This window comes from Piliocolobus tephrosceles, chromosome 17 (assembly GCF_002776525.5).
Source record: "Piliocolobus tephrosceles isolate RC106 chromosome 17, ASM277652v3, whole genome shotgun sequence".
Classification (NCBI taxonomy): Eukaryota; Metazoa; Chordata; class Mammalia; order Primates; family Cercopithecidae; genus Piliocolobus; species Piliocolobus tephrosceles.
Window position 1 is genome coordinate 65,743,760 of NC_045450.1, and position 18,504 is coordinate 65,762,263.

At 44.6% G+C, this 18,504-nt stretch overlaps 1 protein-coding gene across 3 annotated transcripts; it reads left to right on the plus strand.

The window, feature by feature from the left end:
* The first annotated feature begins 2,089 nt into the window (after positions 1-2,089).
* ATMIN (ATM interactor) lies at positions 2,090-13,486 on the plus strand. 3 transcript variants are annotated; one of them, XM_023226817.1, is made up of 4 exons: positions 2,090-2,461; positions 7,620-7,745; positions 8,547-8,746; positions 9,427-13,486. In XM_023226817.1, exons 1-4 carry the CDS (start codon positions 2,129-2,131, stop codon positions 11,234-11,236), a joined length of 2,469 nt encoding a protein of 822 aa, XP_023082585.1. In that variant the 5' UTR covers positions 2,090-2,128; the 3' UTR covers positions 11,237-13,486. The 3 variants fall into 3 exon arrangements, with proteins under 3 accessions (XP_023082585.1, XP_023082587.1, XP_023082586.1); XM_023226819.2 differs by lacking the exon at positions 2,090-2,461 and adding an exon at positions 2,491-2,645; XM_023226818.2 differs by lacking the exon at positions 2,090-2,461 and adding an exon at positions 5,249-5,396.
* Positions 13,487-18,504: the final 5,018 nt, after the last annotated feature.

Genomic DNA, 18,504 nt, shown 5'->3' on the forward strand with positions numbered 1-18,504 from the left:
GTGCACCACACCTGGCTAATTTTTGTATTTTTAGTAGAGACAGGGTTTCACCACGTTGGCCAGGATGGTCTCGATCTCTTGACCTCGTGATACACCTGCCTCGGCCTCCCAAAATGCTGGGATTACAGGTGTGAGCCACCGTGCCTGGCCCTTTCACCTCTTCTTGGTTGACATAAGCAATCAGTTCTACAGCAGATACGAGATGGGTATACTTCAGTTCAATTCCAACACTAACTACCTGGAGATATCATCAGGCCCCATAGGTTAAGGGCTCAGTCCCACAAAACTGCCACCCACTTCTGAGGCCAGTTGCCAGCCCCAGGCTGTTTCACCTGCACTTCTGACTAACCAGCTGTAAAGTGCATTTCCCACAATCGTTTCTTCATGTTCAATTAATTTGCTAGAGCAGCTCACAGAACTCAGGAAAACACATAGTCTGACTTCATAAAGGGATGTTACAAAAGATTCAGATGAAAAGACGCGTAGGGCAAGGCTTGTGGGAAGGGACATGGAGCTTCCATGCATGCCCTCTTTGAGTGTGCCTCCAGGAAACTCCATGCGTTCAGCTATCTGGAAGCTCTCCAAACCCAGTTCTTTTGGGATTTTATGGAGGCTTCATTACCTAGGAATGATGGATCAGCTTAAGCTTCAGCCCCTGTCTCCTCCCCAAAGGATGAGGGGGAGGGCTGAAAGTCTCAAGCCTCTAATCCTACCTTGGTCTTTCCAGTGAGCTTCCTAGGGACTGCAAGTCATCAGTCAACTAATTAGCATAAAAAAGACACTTATCAGTTTGCTGATTCCAAGGATTTTAGGAGTTGCATGCCAGGACAAAGACCAAATATATACTTCACATTATCACAGTTATTTTGCAAGGTAAAGGCAGTTGGCAGTTGGAGAAATTATCCTGGATTATTTGAATGGGCCCAATGTCATCACAAGGGGCCTCAAGAATAGAAGAGTCAGAGGGATCACTACTGAAGAAATCAGAGTGATGTGATGTGACAAAGACTCAACTCACCGTTACCAATTCTGGAGATGGAGGAAGGGGCCATAAGCCAAGGAATGTAGGCAACCTCTAGAAGCTGGGAAAGGCAAGTGAACAGATTCTCCCCTGGAGCCTCCAGAAGAAATACAGCCCTGTTGACACCTTGATCTTTAGCCCAGCAGGCTCATTTCTTCTGACCTCCAGAGCTGGAAGATAATAAATTTGTGTTAAGGCAGTAAGTTTATGGTAATTTGTTAATAGCAAGAGAAAACGAATATAGCTGCTAGTATGTAAAAGCTGGAAGTTTTCACATAAAACTCTAGCCATGCCAAAGATGAGTAGCAGCTGCCACCTTTTAATAAAGGATGTGTTTCCAATTTCAGTGCAGTCCTCACCCCTCCCTTTTGTCTACCCCAGCCTCCTATGTCCATTTACATGACCTACCTAGTCTAAGGATTTAAGTTTTGGAATCATATACTGAACTACAGTGTCTCCCAAACAGTAATCCTAATTTCAGCAGCTAAAATAGAAGCAAGCAAATCCAGCCTCCCTAAAATGATTAACCCTATCAATTATAACAATCCTTTCATCCATATACTGTGGTCTAGGTCAAGTTACTTTATATAAGCCTAAATGTCATTCTCTGCACATGGTGGGGCAAGTTACCGTACATACCCGCTACAGTCGTTTTGAAGACAAAATGAGACACAGCATGAGAAGTGTATCCGCCAGACCTCCCTGGTACCCGGTAAGGCCTAGGTAACAACGGCGGAAATTACTGTACTTCTGCCTCACCTGCCACTAGACATTTGGGTTGTTTCTAATCTTTGGGAAGTAAACGCATTGCTCAACGTATTGATTTTTCTTTTATCTGACTACTGCCTGAAGTCACGTTCCTAGGAAGAAAGGCTCGATTAGAGGGGCGGGGCAATACCTTTTACCTGCTGGCAGGTGAAACTTCGCCCCCTGGCGGCCTCACCTAAAGTCCTCTCCATCCAAGGCGCGCCCTCCGCAGCCGGCAGGGGGCGCCGCGGCCTCCTGGGCCCGCCGGATGCTAATGAGCTTGGCGGCCCCGCCCTCTGCCGGAAGTGGCTGCGGCGGGGGCGGGGCCTGCGAGCTGGGCCCCGCGGCCGTGCGGGAACCATGGCGGCCTCGGAGGCGGCGGCGGCGGGGTCAGCGGCTCTGGCGGCGGGTGCCGGGGCCGTCCCAGTGGCCACGAGAGGAGCCGCCGCCGCCGCCTCGGGCCCGTGGGTGCCCCCGGGACCCCGACTGAGGGGCAGCCGGCCGCGGCCCGCGGGGGCGACACAGCAGCCCGCGGCCCCCGCGCCGCCGGCTGGGGAGCTGATCCAGCCGTCGGTGAGTGAGCTGTCCCGGGCCGTGCGGACCAACATCCTGTGCACCGTGCGCGGCTGCGGCAAGATCCTGCCCAATAGCCCCGCGCTCAACATGCACCTGGTCAAGAGCCACCGCCTGCAGGTGAGCCCGACGCGGCCGGCGGCCGGCGGCCCGGGCGGCCGGGCCTGGCTCCAACAAAGCGCCCGGCGCCGGCGCGCGAACCCGGCCTCGGAGGGACGAGCCCCCTGCGCGCCGCCGCTGCCCAGCCGGCCTCTGCCCGCCCCGGCCGGACGCGGCTGTCTAACCCTCGCGACGGTCCCCGCAGGTGCGGCCTCTGGCGGGGAGGAGGAGCCGGGAGCCCCGGGTCTGCCACACGCGCCGTTTCCCTGGTTCCTTGGCCCCGAGTGTTGTGCCGGGCGCCGGCCCAGGCATTTTACACGTTTTTGCCCGTGACTTCTCACGGCAGTTTGGCGACGGACGCATCGTCTTCATTATATTAATGAGAAACAGATTATGCAACAGCCTAGGTGATGCGGGGCTTTAAACCGGGGCCTCTGGTTCTGAAGCCCTGTGCTTGCCACCACACCCACAATTCCGCCCTTAGGTCCTGCCCAGTGGACTGTATGTGCCAAAATAACTAGAAGAGAGGGTTTTAAATGTTCTCTCCACCAAGAGACAATACGTTTGAGGTCAAGGATACGTTAAATACTTTGACTTGATCACTATGCAATGTATATGTGCATCCATGCTGCACACTGCACCCCATCAGTGGGAAGAATTACTGTGTGTCGATTAAGAATAAAAAAATGTTTTAAAGGGGTGGTAAGTTTGCCTCTAAACACCATCAGTCAGTTTCACGGTGTTGGTAAGATCAGCTCAGGATTGAGACCTAAGGGAAATTGCCCCCGTGGCTCTTCTTTAAGAGGGGGACACAGTAAATACACCATGACAATAGTCTGAACAACCCTCCGTGTTATGCAAAACGGGGCAGTCATTTTCAACCCCGGGACACATCTGTGACAAGCTTATTAAAAATCCAGATGTCCAGCCCCACCCCAGACCTATTAAGTCATAATCTCTCAGTCATTACAATGGCAAGTTTCCTTCCACCACTCTAGGCCAGCAGTGACATAATTCAAAAGCTCAAGTCATTGAAAGCAGTTCTGCGAATATGTAGCTTTTGATGATCAGGAGTACATTTAGAGTACCCAGAGTATTGCATGTTCTGTCTGCCCATAGTCAGGCTTCTGATAAGAATTTCACAGCAGAAAACTCTGAGGTTGTAGTCTCTAGTAGGACAGATGTGTCGCCAATGAAGGGTGATCTGCTCTTACCACCATCTAAACTGAGGTACAACAACGTTCTCAAATGAAGATCAGGGAGCCAGTCAGGAAATGTACTTGAGGTATGCTGAGGAAGACCCTGCAGGTAGGGCTGAATTGTTGGACTGAAAAGCTCTACATTTTTTTCAGCACACAAGTATAACTCTGGGAATGGCTTTCAACCTATTGTTTTGTTTTCATACTAAATTGTAACTAAATCCTTTTTTTCCCTCTTGTTTTTGTGGTTTTTTGTTTGTTTTTGAGACAGAGTCTCACTCCATCACCCAGGCTGGAGTGCAATGGCGCCATCTCAGCTCACTGTAACCTCCACCTCCTGGGTACAAGCAATTCTCCTGCTTCAGCCTCCCTAGTAGCTGGGATTACAGGCACCTGCCACCACACTCTGCTAATTTTGTTTTGTATTTTTAGTAGAGACAGGTTTCACCACGATAGCCAGCCTGGTATCGAACTCCTGACCCTCAGGTGATCCACCCACTTCGGCCTCTCAAAGTGCTGGGATTCCAGGTGTGAGCCACTGTGCCCAACCTAAATCCTTTATTTAATCATAACTTAGAATGAACTCTTTCTTAATAGTTTCTGTTGTTCGTTTCTGTGGACTTGCTGTTAGGAGCTCTAGCTGTTTAAAAACCCTGGTAAACATCTGTTGAACATAAAGATACCATTTACTTTTCAGGACTGGTTAGTATACAGTAGGTTTGTTTCTAATTATGTTGGGTTTTTTGTTTTGTTTTGTTTGAGACAGTCTCACTCTGTCGCCCAGGCTGGAGTGCAGTGGTGCGATCTTGGATCACTGCAACTTCCGCCTCCCAGGTTCAAGCAAGTCTCCTGCCTCAGCCTGCCTGGTAGCTGAGATTACAGGTGCATACCACGATGCCCAGCTAATTTTTGTATTTTCAGTAGAGATGGGGTTTCACCATGTTGGCCAGGCTGGTCTTGAACTCCTGACCACAAATGATCCACCCGCGTCAGCCTCCCAAAGGGCTGGGATTACAGGTGTGAGCCACTACGCCCAGCCAGGGAAAACTTTTTTTTTTTTTAAGCAGGAATTATACCTCACCAGATCCATCACTTTTTTTCTTGACAAACAGACTGACTTTCCTGTCTTGTCCTGGCTTTCTAACCACAGTGCCCAGTGGCCCCTGAGCAGCTGCTGTCTTGGTGTCTTCCTTTAATGAAGGTGGTCTGTGTGACACAATAGCCATCTATATGATGGTGCCCAGTATGGTGATCCGTACCCTCAGTCTGGTTACTACCTAGAAGGCTCTTGCGGGTCTTGCTCTGTTACCCAGGTTGCTGTCAGACGCTTGATCTCAAGTGATCCTCCTGCTTTAGCCTCCCCAGTAGCTGACTATAGGCTCCGCCACCATACCCTGCCTCAAACATTGTTCTTTTTTTGTTTGTTTGAGATAGTCCCACTCTGTCACCCAGACTGGAGTGCAGTGGCATGATCTTGGCTCACTGCAACTTCTGCCTCTCGGGTTCAAGCAATTCTCTTGCGTCAGCCTCCTGAGTAGTTGGGACTACAGGCATGCTCCACCACGCCCAACTAATTTTTGTTTTATTAGTAGAGACAGGGTTTCGCCATGTTGCTCAGGCTGGTCTTGAACTTCTGACCTCAAGTGACCCGCCTGCTTCAGCCTCCCAAAGTACTGGGATTACAGGAGTGAGCCGCTGCGCCAGGCCTCAAACATTATTGTTGATACCTGTTTTCAAAGTACTGGAAGGAGGGAGAGGTAAGGACAAGGAACCGGGAGGAAGGCTGTCTGGGAAGCTATCTTAGGTTTTAAGAGCTGTGTTGACCAGAGACTCCACCTACATTCTGCCCGGAGTATCTCATTGGCAGGTTTTCTTATAGGCAGTGGAAATTTTCAGTCTCGGTTACAGCTGCTTGCATAATTTCTTTCATTGTTTATATATTTTCTAGATTATATTTTCTTCCTCTCCCCACTAGTTGCTGTGTGGTTCTTATTTTATTCTAATCTTTCTTCCCAAAACACCCCACCCGCAACCAAATCTTCCCTTCTTAACATAAATGATGAGCAATCCCTTCAGAACGAGGATGGGTGAGAATGAGGAACTGGATTGCAAGCTGTAGAGTATGTGCTGCCTTCTGGTTTGATGTGCGTGCCTAAGGTATATGGCCATATTCCATGTCCGTAAGGAAATCCAGAAATCTAGCCCAGCCTTGTGTACGGTGGGATTCATGGAGAAATGAAAGCTCTGAGGATTCAGGGGCAGGAAGAATAGAAGTAAATGTACATTTTATTGCTGGAGATTCTTTTGTTCCTTGGGTATGAAAGCAGTGGAGGGGACAGGCGGGCACTTAACCTCTTATCAAGCAACATTTATATTTGTAAAACATGGCTTAGAGGATTTTGTGTTATTTTTAGTCCAGAGGTTTGCTTTTAATGATTTGCCAGAAATTTTTTAAGGAAAGGAAAGGTTCCAAGTTGCTCTATAGACTATACTGTGCAAAGATTTCTAATTTTAAATTTAGAATAAGATGACAAAGCAAACCGCTTCCTTCTTGGATGCTTTCTCGGAAGGCAGTCAGGTGGTACTAGAGTAGCTGGAAAGACAGTTTTTCCTAGTTTTTGCTATAGTTCTTACAATCCTTTCTTTTCACCCTCTACTCTTCAACTGTGTGTTCCTTTTCCTCTTGTGTATTTTCTTTCTGTCTTGTTACTGGATTGTTTCCTCTCATAGGTTCTTTATTCAGTTGTGTGCACAAAAGATACAGTACAAAAAGTCTACTGCATTTTAGTCTTGAAAGTATATAGAACTTCAGAATAAAAACACCACTTTCTCACTGAACTTCCATTTTATCGTGCCATTGCCATTTCGCATCTCAGCCATCCTACCCTTGAGCTTATTCTCTGAGGACAAAAATGGGAAGAAGGCCCCAAAAGCAGCGGGTGGGGGTGGGAGGAGGCTGCTGTGCTGGCGAGTGGTGGGGTGTTGGCTCTCGGAAAGCAGGGGCATGGACAGTGTCAGCTTGTTGCCATGACAGTGAGGTTATTAACATCCACTTTGACTGTCTTTAGTGGTCTCTTCCCCAAGCATGATAGTTTGGGCTTAGATGGCCACCTGAAGAGATTCAGTATAATACTACCAGTTTTTATTGAACATTTATTCTGTTCAAAACATTCCCAAAGGCAACAGAAGATACAAATGAATCCCTGCCCATGAAAAGGTGTGGGGCATTAGAACGCATGCTCTTAGGTGTCATGAAGTAATGAGAGAAGACAAAGTAGTTTGAAGCTATGGAGTAAGGGACTTCGAGTATCCCAGGCTCAAGAAGTTAGGACTTGAACGGTACGGGGGTGCTGCTGACAACGTTTGAGGGAGGTAATGACATGATCGAAGCTGTACTTGAGAAAGGTGAATCTGATAAAGTATGAGTGAAAAAGAGGCTGAAGGTCTAGTAATTAGATTAAGAGGCTAATGACAAAATCCACTTAAATAGGAGGACTTGGACAAAGGGGCACTGAGAAAGAAGAGGACAGGAGATAGTAAAAGGCATTCAACGATGAGAGCACACACTACGGGGGAGCATGAGGGAGGTTGGAAGGGATAATGAAAGGATTACCGAGTATCACTGACAGTGTCTTCGAAATGAGCAGGAATCTTGTAGTGATCCTAATCCGTGGTTTTATGGAGCATTTCACAGCCTAGGAACATACAAGGGGGACATCTCCCTGGAATATAAATTGACTAAGAGGAGTTCAATTACGGTCAAATGAATGCAGGATTTGAGAGTCTTGCTTAGTATTCTCACCACACTTCATTTAATCTACTCATTGTCTTTTTCTCTTACCGCTAACACTAGATGGAAAAATTATAAGTTAACTAAAAGTATTTCACAAAATGTGCTCGTTTTCAGTCATTCTGTTTCCGTTCCAGCCTGTTGTGTTGGTTTTTTGAAATAATTATTTAAAGTAATTTTCGTTTTGCAGGATGGCATAGTCAATCCAACAATAAGAAAAGATTTGAAAACTGTACCGAAATTCTACTGTTGTCCAATTGAAGGCTGCCCCAGAGGCCCTGACAGACCATTTTCTCAGTTTTCTCTCGTAAAACAGGTACTATATACTTCTCTGAGGATGAGATACAGAGGCTATAAAGCTATTGTGATTCTGATTACTTAGCAGACATAACTACAGAATCGAGTAGACAGCTGCTTGTGAGAGGAGATGCCTGCGTGTCTCCCAGTTGGTATAAACCTGAGTATGCTGTCACACAAGTGGAAGGAAAAGCGGCTTGGTCTGGAGGGAATATGTCTAGAAGTGAGTTAAAATAGAGAGAGAGTAAACCAGTTCAGCAAAGAATGAGAACATGTTTGCCCACAGATTTCCTCTGTGAGTCTGCATACCTCCGAGGGCCGAGAGCAAAGGCACAAAGGAACTGTTCTTCCCAGGGGAATAAGAACCTGCAGAATCCAGGAAAAGAATAGTTTTGGAAGCCGCAATCTTAAGAGGAGGGAGGGCCCCAGTGACTGGGACAAGAGGTGATTCAGAACTGGAAGAGATTGGCATCTGAAATGTTCCCCCGAGGGTCTGCTGGTGGGTGTCCGAGAAGAGCGTTGGAAAGACATTTTTTTCCCCGCCCACAGCACTTACAGATGAGAGTGTAAATGCTGGGGACCATAGTTGTTTCCAGAACAATCCCCTCACTTTTCACAAAGCCAAGCAACAGGAAGAGGCATATATATAATTTTAACTGCAGTGTGCCTGCTTTTACATTCTTTTGACTTGGACTGCTGTATTTTATATGTTATTTATATTAACAGTGTAAAATCATTATTAATTTGGGTAGATGATGGTTTCTGAAATGTTTTGACCAGTTGCTGTTTTTCATCTGAATCCCTTCTGTGTTCTTCCTAGCACTTTATGAAAATACATGCTGAGAAGAAGCACAAATGTAGTAAGTGCAATAATTCATATGGTACAGAATGGGACCTGAAAAGACACACAGAGGACTGTGGCAAGACCTTTCGGTGCACATGCGGCTGCCCCTACGCCAGTAGAACAGCATTGCAATCTCACATCTACCGAACGGGCCACGAGATCCCTGCAGAACACAGGTGAAGGGAAAGAAATGATGGCACAAAAGTTAGTAGCTATGCGAAGCATTTCAGATGAAACATCCTGGAGAGCCAGTGGTGTGGGAAGAAAAAAGGCTTAGAAAGTGTGTGACGTCGAAGAAGGAAGCTTTTGAAAATGGAAGCAGGTCTTGCAAATGACCCATGTCTGGGCCTGAAATCTTGACTCAGTTTTTTCCCCTATTTTTTCTGCTAACCCTCTTTGAGAGTCCGTTGTTATTTCCATTTGAAAATCTCAGCTTCTAGAATTTTCTATTAGAGGGAACCAAACTGCCAATGAATAAATTTTATCATGAAACTACTTCATTTAAAGGTCAAATTTTCATTTAGTGTGATAGCTTCCTGCCTTAGAAATGATAAAACTTGCATTATGTAAGTCTTTTAGCTTCTTTTGGCTTAAAGATCTGAGTTGAGTTCTAGTACTTAGATCTTAACAAAAAAAAAAAGGTATGCTCCCTCCTTTTCTGTTTGCATGTTTCTGAAAGTTCACCTGCCATAATAGGACCAACTCCCAGAGTTGCGAAAGAAGGGATTTGTCTTGTCTGGGTTGAATATGACCTCTGCTGTAGAGGGAGGAAATGACATTTGTCAGTGAGGATAGGTGTCATGGTCAAAGAAAGTTGTATTTTAAGGTTTTCTTTTTGCTCTGTCATTGTTTTCAGGGACCCACCTAGTAAGAAAAGGAAAATGGAAAACTGTGTACAAAACCAGAAGTTATCCAACAAGACCATTGAATCATTGAACAACCAACCAATCCCTAGACCAGACACTCAAGAACTAGAAGCTTCAGAAGTAAAACTAGAACCATCTTTTGAAGACTCTTGTGGCTCTAACACTGACAAGCAGACTCTTACAACACCACCGAGATATCCTCAGAAGTTGCTTTTACCAAAGCCCAAAGTGGCGTTGGTTAAACTACCCGTGATGCAGTTTTCTCTCATGCCTGTCTTTGTGCCTACAGCCGACTCCTCAGCCCAGCCTGCGGTGTTAGGTGTTGATCAGGGCTCTGCCACAGGAGCTGTGCACTTACTACCCTTGTCAGTAGGAACCCTGATCCTCGGCCTAGATTCAGAGGCTTGCTCTCTTAAGGAGAGCCTACCTCTTTTCAAAATTGCTAATCCTGTTGCTGTTGAGCCAATAAGTACTGGTGTTCAAGTGAACTTGGGTAAAAGTCCATCTAATCCTTTACAAGAACTGGGGAACACATGTCAAAAGAACAGCATTTCTTCAATCAACGTGCAGACAGATCTGTCTTATGCCTCACAAAACTTTATACCTTCTGCACAGTGGGCCACCGCTGATTCCTCTGTGTCGTCTTGTTCTCAAACTGATTTGTCGTTTGATTCTCAAGTGTCTCTTCCCATTAGTGTTCACACTCAGACATTTTTGCCCAGCTCTAAGGTAACTTCATCTATAGCTGCTCAGACTGATGCATTTATGGACACCTGTTTCCAGTCAGGTGGGGTCTCCAGAGAAACTCAAACCAGTGGGATACAAAGTCCAACAGATGACCATGTACAGATGGACCAAGCTGGAATGTGCGGAGACATTTTTGAGAGTGTTCATTCATCATATAATGTTGCTACGGGTAACATTATAAGTAACAATTTAGTAGCAGAGACAGTAACTCATAGTTTGTTACCTCAGAATGAGCCTAAGGCTTTAAATCAAGATATTGAGAAATCTGCACCAATTATAAACTTCAGTGCACAGAATAGTATGCTTCCTTCACAGAACATGACAGATAATCAGACCCAAACCATAGATTTATTAAGTGATTTGGAAAACATCTTGTCAAGTAATCTACCTGCTCAGACATTGGATCATCGTAGTCTTTTGTCTGACACAAATCCTGGACCTGACACCCAGCTCCCATCTGGCCCAGCCCAGAACCCTGGAATCGATTTTGATATTGAAGAGTTCTTTTCAGCCTCAAATATCCAGACTCAAACTGAAGAGAGTGAACTTAGCACCATGAACACCGAGCCAGTTTTGGAGTCACTGGACATAGAGACTCAAACGGACTTCTTACTCGCAGATACCTCTGCTCAGTCCTATGGGTGTAGGGGAAATTCTAACTTCTTAGGCCTTGAGATGTTTGACACACAGACACAGACAGACTTAAACTTTTTCTTAGACAGTAGCCCTCATCTTCCTCTAGGAAGTATTCTGAAACACTCCAGCTTTTCCATGAGTACCGATTCATCTGACACAGAGACCCAAACTGAAGGAATCTCTACTGCTAAAAATATACCTGCTCTAGAAAGCAAAGTTCAGTTGAATAGTACAGAAACACAGACCATGAGTTCTGGGTTTGAGACCCTGGGGAGCTTGTTCTTCACCAGCAACGAAACTCAAACAGCAATGGATGACTTTCTTCTGGCTGATCTGGCCTGGAACACGATGGAGTCTCAGTTCAGCTCTGTAGAAACCCAGACTTCTGCGGAACCACACACAGTCTCCAACTTCTAAAACTAACAGTGGAGTCCGTGTGTGAGACAGCATCTACCATTTCCTCTGGATTAAAACTATGGACTGGGGACAACAGTATTAATTCGATTGAATGTAGTTGATGATGCAGTTGCTTAGCTTCTTTGCGATTCTTTGCCTTTTGAACTTGTAAACAGAAATTTGTGTATAAATGTGAGTGTATTATAAAGTTTGAGATGTTGATCTAAATTGTTTTTGTGTTGCCTACATTTGCCTTTTCACAGCTAGTCTTTCCATGTTAAAAAAATGTATTTCATACCTTTAAAACCTATAGCCATTTAGCTGAAGCCCGGCTTACCAGGTTCAAGGGTACAAATTTCTCAAATCTTCAAAACATTTTAGTCAAAGTGCGATATACTTAAATTGCACCTACAATATCTTTGGCAGTGCTTGTTAGAAATTCCTGATTCCTGTTACTAATCACTAAAGAAACGGGATGCTGCCACCGTAGGATTTAAGCAGTGGTGCTTCCGTACTCTTAGACTTCTGCTGCCTGCACCTTTGTCAGCTTTGACGCCTCTTTTCTGATTTAAAGACACCAAGGAAAACTACAACTCTGTTTAGCTTTGAAGCAGTTTTCATGTAATCAGTGTCACCTCTTCCCTACATGAACTACTGATACCAGCATACAAGTGTATAGCACTTTACACACAAGAGGTTTATTGATGTAAAATTATCAGCTAGGGAAACAGCAACGGACCAGGTGTGGTGGCTTACCCCTGTAATCCCAGCACTTTGGGAGGGCAAAGCAGAAGGATCACTTGAGCCCAGGAGTTCAACACCAGCTTGGGCAACATAGGGAGACCGTGTCTCTGGAAATTTTTTTTTGTTTTTAATTCGCCAGGCATAGTGGCATGTGCCTGTGATCCCAGCTACTTGGGAGGCTGAGGTGAGAGGATCACTTGAGGAGGTTGGGGCTGCCATGAGCCATGATCATGGCACTATACTCCAACCTGGGTAACAGGGCAAGACCCTGTCTCAAAATTTAACAAACAAAACCCAGCAGCAAGCACCTAGTGTAGTGTTCCTGCTAAATAAGGGTAGGTTATCCAAACCATGGGAACAGGGAGTTAGGGAAACATGCCTATGACCTCATCTTGGGGTGTGCCCTGTGAAGATCCTTTCTGCTCGCCACAGTAGGCCAGAGCTGGGGGCTCTGGAGCTGTTTCCCAAAGTGCACCCACAGGCTGGATCTGAGTTTTGTCACTCAAAAGCAAGAAGGAAAGTGGGAAAGGGGCATCCCCCATTAGGTTTCAATACTTCGCACTTCTACTAAGCTTGATAGGGCAGCAGTGCAATCTACAATTATTTTAAAGTGAATTTCCTTCCATCCACCATTCTTTATCTTTTCCTTGAATAAGAAAAGATATCTAGCAAGGATATTACTTGTGCCTTGAGGCTAGCAATTATAGGATAGATTCACCTAAAATACGGTATTCTGCATTTTTTTAAGAGAATAATACCAAACAGTCTTCAAAGAAAACAAAGAAGGTGAAGACCTGTTGCTTCAATAATCAAGAACGCTTTCTGTGTTTTGAGGTGGGAGCATGATCAAGTATACTTTGGGGATTTTCTGTCTTTAGGAGATCTTGGATTCTTAATTGTTGGCTAATTTCCAGTCAAGTAGGAATCAGTGCAGCCTGTAAGTTCGCCACATTCACACACATACACACACATACACACAAATGCTCTTTTCTGTGGCACATGCTTGTGTTATTGAAAGCTAAATCCTCAAAACCTAGTAAGGGGACTATTGATTCATTAAAGTAAATTGATGGTTTTGCTACTAATTCCTATCCCATACATTTGATACAAAAGAAGTGTTGGTAATGGATAAATAACATACCTTGGGCAGATGAACTCAACCTAGTAGGTGAGATTTTGCTTTGGTCACAGTTGCCTATGAGTGTGGGTTTCAAAACAAACATAAAGCCTTAACTTAGAATTTCATTATGTTTTAGAATCATCACTGCCTTAATATTCAAGCTTCTATTTAAGTCCTCCTAATAAAGGAGAAATGCATGTTTATGGCTTTTTTGTAAATATAAATGGAGTGATCTATGGCTTAAAAAATTTTTTGTTTCTGTGACAATGTTTGTAAATCCAGCCAATAGAGTTATTTATAGAAAAAACTGAGCATGTAATAACACAAGAACTGTTTCCCCTCAAAACCTGAACCTGAATTATTTGTAAAAACTGAAATTTAGTGATTAAAGAGAAGCCAGAATTGTACCTTTTTTGTGAATTCTTGAACCTACTCATGACTTATTTTATTGCCTTAAGTTTTCACATTCATTGTCTTCTGACTAAGCCATATGATATGATAAAATGATTTTATTTCATCATACCCAGTTCTTTTCATTGTTTTTCTTTTGTTCATGAAAATATGCTAACAATTTTCCTAGAAAAGACACTCCAGGCCGGGCGCGGTGGCTCAGGCCTGTAATCCCAGCACTTCGGGAGGCCGAGGCGGGCGGATCACAAGGTCAGGAGATCGAGACCATCCTGGCTAACAAGGTGAAACCCCATCTCTACTAAAAATACAAAAAACTAGCCGGGCGACGTGGCGGGCACCTGTAGTCCCAGCTACTTGGGAGGCTGAGGCAGGAGAATGGCGTAAACCCGGGAGGCGGAGCTGAGATCCGGCCACTGTACTCCAGCCTGGGTGACAGAGCGAGACTCCGTCTCAAAAAAAGAAAAAGAAAGAAAGAAAAGACACTCCAGGTAATACCAGCCGGATGGCTGACTATAGGTCCCTAATGCTTGTTGCATCCACAGAAAAGGACCAAAAGAATGAGTAAAATACATTTTGACTACAGTATCTAAAAGAAAATGAGGCCTGGCACGATGGCTCACGCCTGTAATCCCAGCACTTTAGGAGGCTGAGGTGGATGGATCACCTGAGAACAGGAGTTCGAGACCGGCCTGGCCAACATGGTGAAACCCCATCTCTACTAAAAATACAATAATTAGCCAAGCGTGGTGGTATGCGCCTGTAATCCCAGCTACTCGGGAGGCTGAGGGAGGAGAATCACTTGAACCTGGGAGGCAGAGGTTGCAGTGAGCCAAGACTGCACCACTGTACTCCATCCTGGGTGGCAGAGTGAGACTCTGTCTCAAAAAAAAAAAAAAAATGCTGGAGTAGGCCAGGCATGGTGGCTCACACCCGTAATCCCAACACTTTGGGAGGCTGAGGTGGGCCAATCACGAGGTCAGGAGATCGAGACCATCCTGGCTAACACAGTGAAACCCCGTCTCTACTAAAAATAAAAAAAAATTAGCCAGGTGTGGTAGCGGGCACCTGTAGTCCCAGCTACTCAGGAGGCTGAGGCAGGAGAATGACGTGAACCTGGGAGGTGGAGCTTGCAGTGAGCCGAGATCATGCCACTGGACTCCAGTCTGGGCAACAGAGCGAGACTCCATCAAAAAAAAGAAAATGCTGCAGTATGTCAGGGGAGTGGTGGAGAACCTGTGGCAAACAGAGACTCAGGATGGCCACAGAGAGAAGGAAGTGAAACACCCTGCTCTGCCACCCCATCTCCCCAGTCAGGATCAGCTCAGAACCAAGATGGATTTCTGTCCGGGGGAAAAAAAAGGCAGAAGGTCACCAACAGGTCCCATTTCCACCACAGACACCTGTAGTCTTTTCTGCTGGGGAATCCTGCAGTTCTCTCAGGCCCTGAGCCCAGTTTAGAAAGCTGCCTCAAATTTACATGGCCGTGTTACTGCAGAGAAGAAGCCCACATTGTGACCCAAGCTGCTACAGCATAGCATCATTTTCAAACTGGACCCACTGCTCTAGGGGACAGTAACCACTGCATCTCTCCATCCCTGAGACTCTGCTGTCACTGTACCATCTCACACACAGTAGTACAGCATCCCCCAGCTGAGGTACTGCAGCTCCCTACTCCTTGGGAACAAGCTGCCCAAGAGGTGCTCCATCTTACCCATCCTAGAGGCAGCACAGTCCTGAACTCAACTACTCAGAACCTAGGCCTAGCAGAACAGCCATGACCCTAGCACCCAAGCCCATGCAGTGCCCTGCCTCCAAAGGAACAGGAAGTCTTGCTCAGCGGGGAAGCCAAGCTCAAGCCAGTGGACCAGCCCAGCATCCCTCAGCATGCAAAAAGCCTGATACTCCATCCATAAAGGAGCCCCACTCAACCCGATATGCCAGTCACACAGTCTCCTGCAGCCTAGGCCATTGAGGCACTTGCAGGCATTGCTGACATTGATTACAGCTGAAGAACCTGCATGAAGATCACACTACTACTGTACCCATGCAGAACCAAAGCCAATGTGCCTTACTCAACTGATCCTTAGGCCCCATCTGCACGTTAAAGCCTTTCCCTATGAAAGCCACTCTATAGAACTGGAAAAGGCAGCTGATCCATCAGCTGCAAAGGAATCAACATAGGAACACAAGAAGCATGAAAAAGCAAACAAATATGACACCAACAAAGAAACACAGTAATTCTCCAATAACTAACCCCAAAGTTAGAGAGAAATGTATGCATTTCTTGAAAAGGAATTCAAAATAATGATCTTGAGGAAGCTCAGCAAGACATAAGAGAATACAGATAAGCAAAATAATTCTTGATCTGAGTGAGAAATTCAAGAGAGATAGATATATTTAAAAAAGAATTAACAGAAATATTTGATCTGAAGAATTTAATGAATGAAATAAAAAATACAATTGAGAGCTTCAAGAGCAGCCTAGATTAAGCAGAAAAAAAGGAATTTCTTTCTTTCTTCCTCTTTTTTTTTTTCTTTTTTTTTGAGATGGAGTCTCCCTCTGTCACCGAGGCTGCAGTGTAGTGGTGCCATCTCAGTGCACTGCAACTTCCACCTCCTGGGTTCAAGTGGTTCTCATGCCTCAGCCTCCTTAATATCTTCGATTACAGGTGTTTACCACCACACCTGGATAACTTTTGTATTTTTAGTAGAGAGGAGGTTTCATCATGTTGGCTAGTCTGGTCCTGAACTCCTGACCTCTGGTGATCTGCCTGCCTCAGCCTCCCAAAGTGCTGGGATTACAGGTGTGAGCCACCGCACCCAGTCAAAAAAATAAAAAGAATTTGTTAACTTGAAGACAGCACTTTTGAAATAATGCATTCAAAGGAAATAGAGAATGAAAAAGAGTGAAGAAAGTTGACAGGACTTATGGGGACATCACTAACAGATACTCACACTATGAGATTTTCAGAGGGAGATAGAGAAAGGCACAGAAAGCTTATTTAATGAAATAATAGCTGAAAAATTCCCAAGTCCTGGAAGAGATATATGGACATCCAGATCCATGGCACTCAAAGAATCCCAAATAGATTCAACCCAAAGAAGTCCTCTCAGAGGCACATTGTAATCAAACTGTAAAAATTCAAAGACACAGAGTTTTAAAAGCAGTAAGAGAAAAGCATCAAATCATATATAAGGGAATCTCCATTATACTATCAACAGATTTCTCAGCAGAAACCTTGAAGCCCAGGAAAGAATGGGATGATATAGTCAATGTTCTGAAAGAAAAAAAAAAAACTGCCACCCAAGAATGCTATACCCTGTCATTTAGAAATGAAAGTGAAATAAAGTATATTTCAGACAAGCAAAAGCTGAAGGAATTCATCACCACTAGACTGGCCTTACAAGAAATGGTATGGAAGTACTTCAACCAAAAGCAAAAGGATGGTAATTACTTTCATCATTTTGTGTGTCATAAGAAAACATATGACAGTATAGAAACTCGCTGGTAGAGGTAAATTCATAATCAAATTCAGAATACACCATTACTCTAATGGTGGCATATGTCTTTCAGATCTCTAGTATGAATAACTACAGCTATAATACACTGTTAAGGAAAACACAATATAAAAAGATGTAAATTAAGACAAAATTTTAAATTGTGGAGGAAGGGCAAAAATATTTTGTGTGTGGGCCGGGCATGGTGGCCCAAGCCTGTAATCCCAGCACTTTGGGAGGCCGAGACAGGTGGATCACGAGGTCAGGAGATCAAGACCATCCTGGCTAACACGGTGAAACCCCGTCTCTACTAAAAAATACAAAAAAAACTAGCCAGGCGAGGTGGCAAGCGCCTGTAGTCCCAGCTACTCGGGAGGCTGAGGCAGGAGAATGGCGTAAACCCGGGAGGCGGAGCTTGCAGTGAGCTGAGATCCAGCCACTGCACTCCAGCCTGGGCGACAGAGCGAGACTCCATCTCAAAAAAAATAAAAAATAAAAATTTTGTGTGAGTATCTGTACAGAACCAAAGTTGTTAATCAGCTTTAAAAAGTCTATTATATGTATAAGATTTTTCATGTGAGTACCTTAGTAACCACAGAAACAAAAATTACCTCAAATACACAAATGAGAAAGGAATCAAAGTTTAGCACTGCAGAAAACCACCAAAACAACAAAAGAGGAAGAAAAGAACAAAGGATATATACATTAGAAAATAATTTTTCAAATAGCAGGAGTAAGTCTTTGCCTATCAATAATAACCTTGGGCTAGGTGTAGTGGCTCATACCTGTAATCTCAGCACTTTGGGAGGCTAAGGGGGCATGGATCACAAGGTCAAGAGATCGAGACCATCCTGGCCAACATGGTGAAACCCTGTCTCTACTAAAAATACAAAAATTAGCTGGGCGTGGTGGCACGTGCCTGTAATCCCAGCTACTCAGGAGGCTGAGGCAGGAGACTCGCTAGAGCCCGGGAGGTGGAGGTTGCAGTGAGCTGGGATTGCACCACTGCACTCCAGCCTGGCAACAGAGCGAGACTCTTTCTCTAATAATAACAATAATAATAATAATAATAATAATAATAATAACCTTGAATGTAAATAGATTAAATTCTCCAGTTAAAGATATAGAGTGGCTGAATGGATTTAGAAAATAAAACCTGCAACACCATCCAACTACATGGTGCCTGCAAGAGACTCACTTAACATGCAACGTCACACAAAAACTAATGTGGAGGGACGGAAAAAGTTATCCCATGCAAATGGAAACCAAAGGAGAACACAAGGAGTTATACTTAGATAACACAGACTTTAAGTCAAAACTGCAAAAAGAAAGTCATTATATAACAATATAACAATTTTAAATATATATGCAACCAACACCAGAACACCCAAATATATAAAGCAAATATTATTAGATCTATAGGGAGAAATAGACTGCAATACAACAATAATAGGAGATTTCAGCACTCCACTTGTGGCAATGGACCAATCATCCAGAAAATCAACAACATTAAACTG

What these genes read in the sequence shown, in the direction of transcription:
- ATMIN (XM_023226817.1), top strand. Translation starts at nt 2,129, where the DNA reads ATGGCGGCCTCGGAGGCGGCGGCGGCGGGGTCAGCGGCTCTGGCGGCG. An exon ending in TCAAGAGCCACCGCCTGCAG is followed by an intron (nt 2,462 to 7,619) that starts GTGAGCCCGACG and finishes TTCGTTTTGCAG; the next exon opens with GATGGCATAGTCAATCCAAC. An exon ending in GAGATCCCTGCAGAACACAG is followed by an intron (nt 8,747 to 9,426) that starts GTGAAGGGAAAG and finishes CATTGTTTTCAG; the next exon opens with GGACCCACCTAGTAAGAAAA.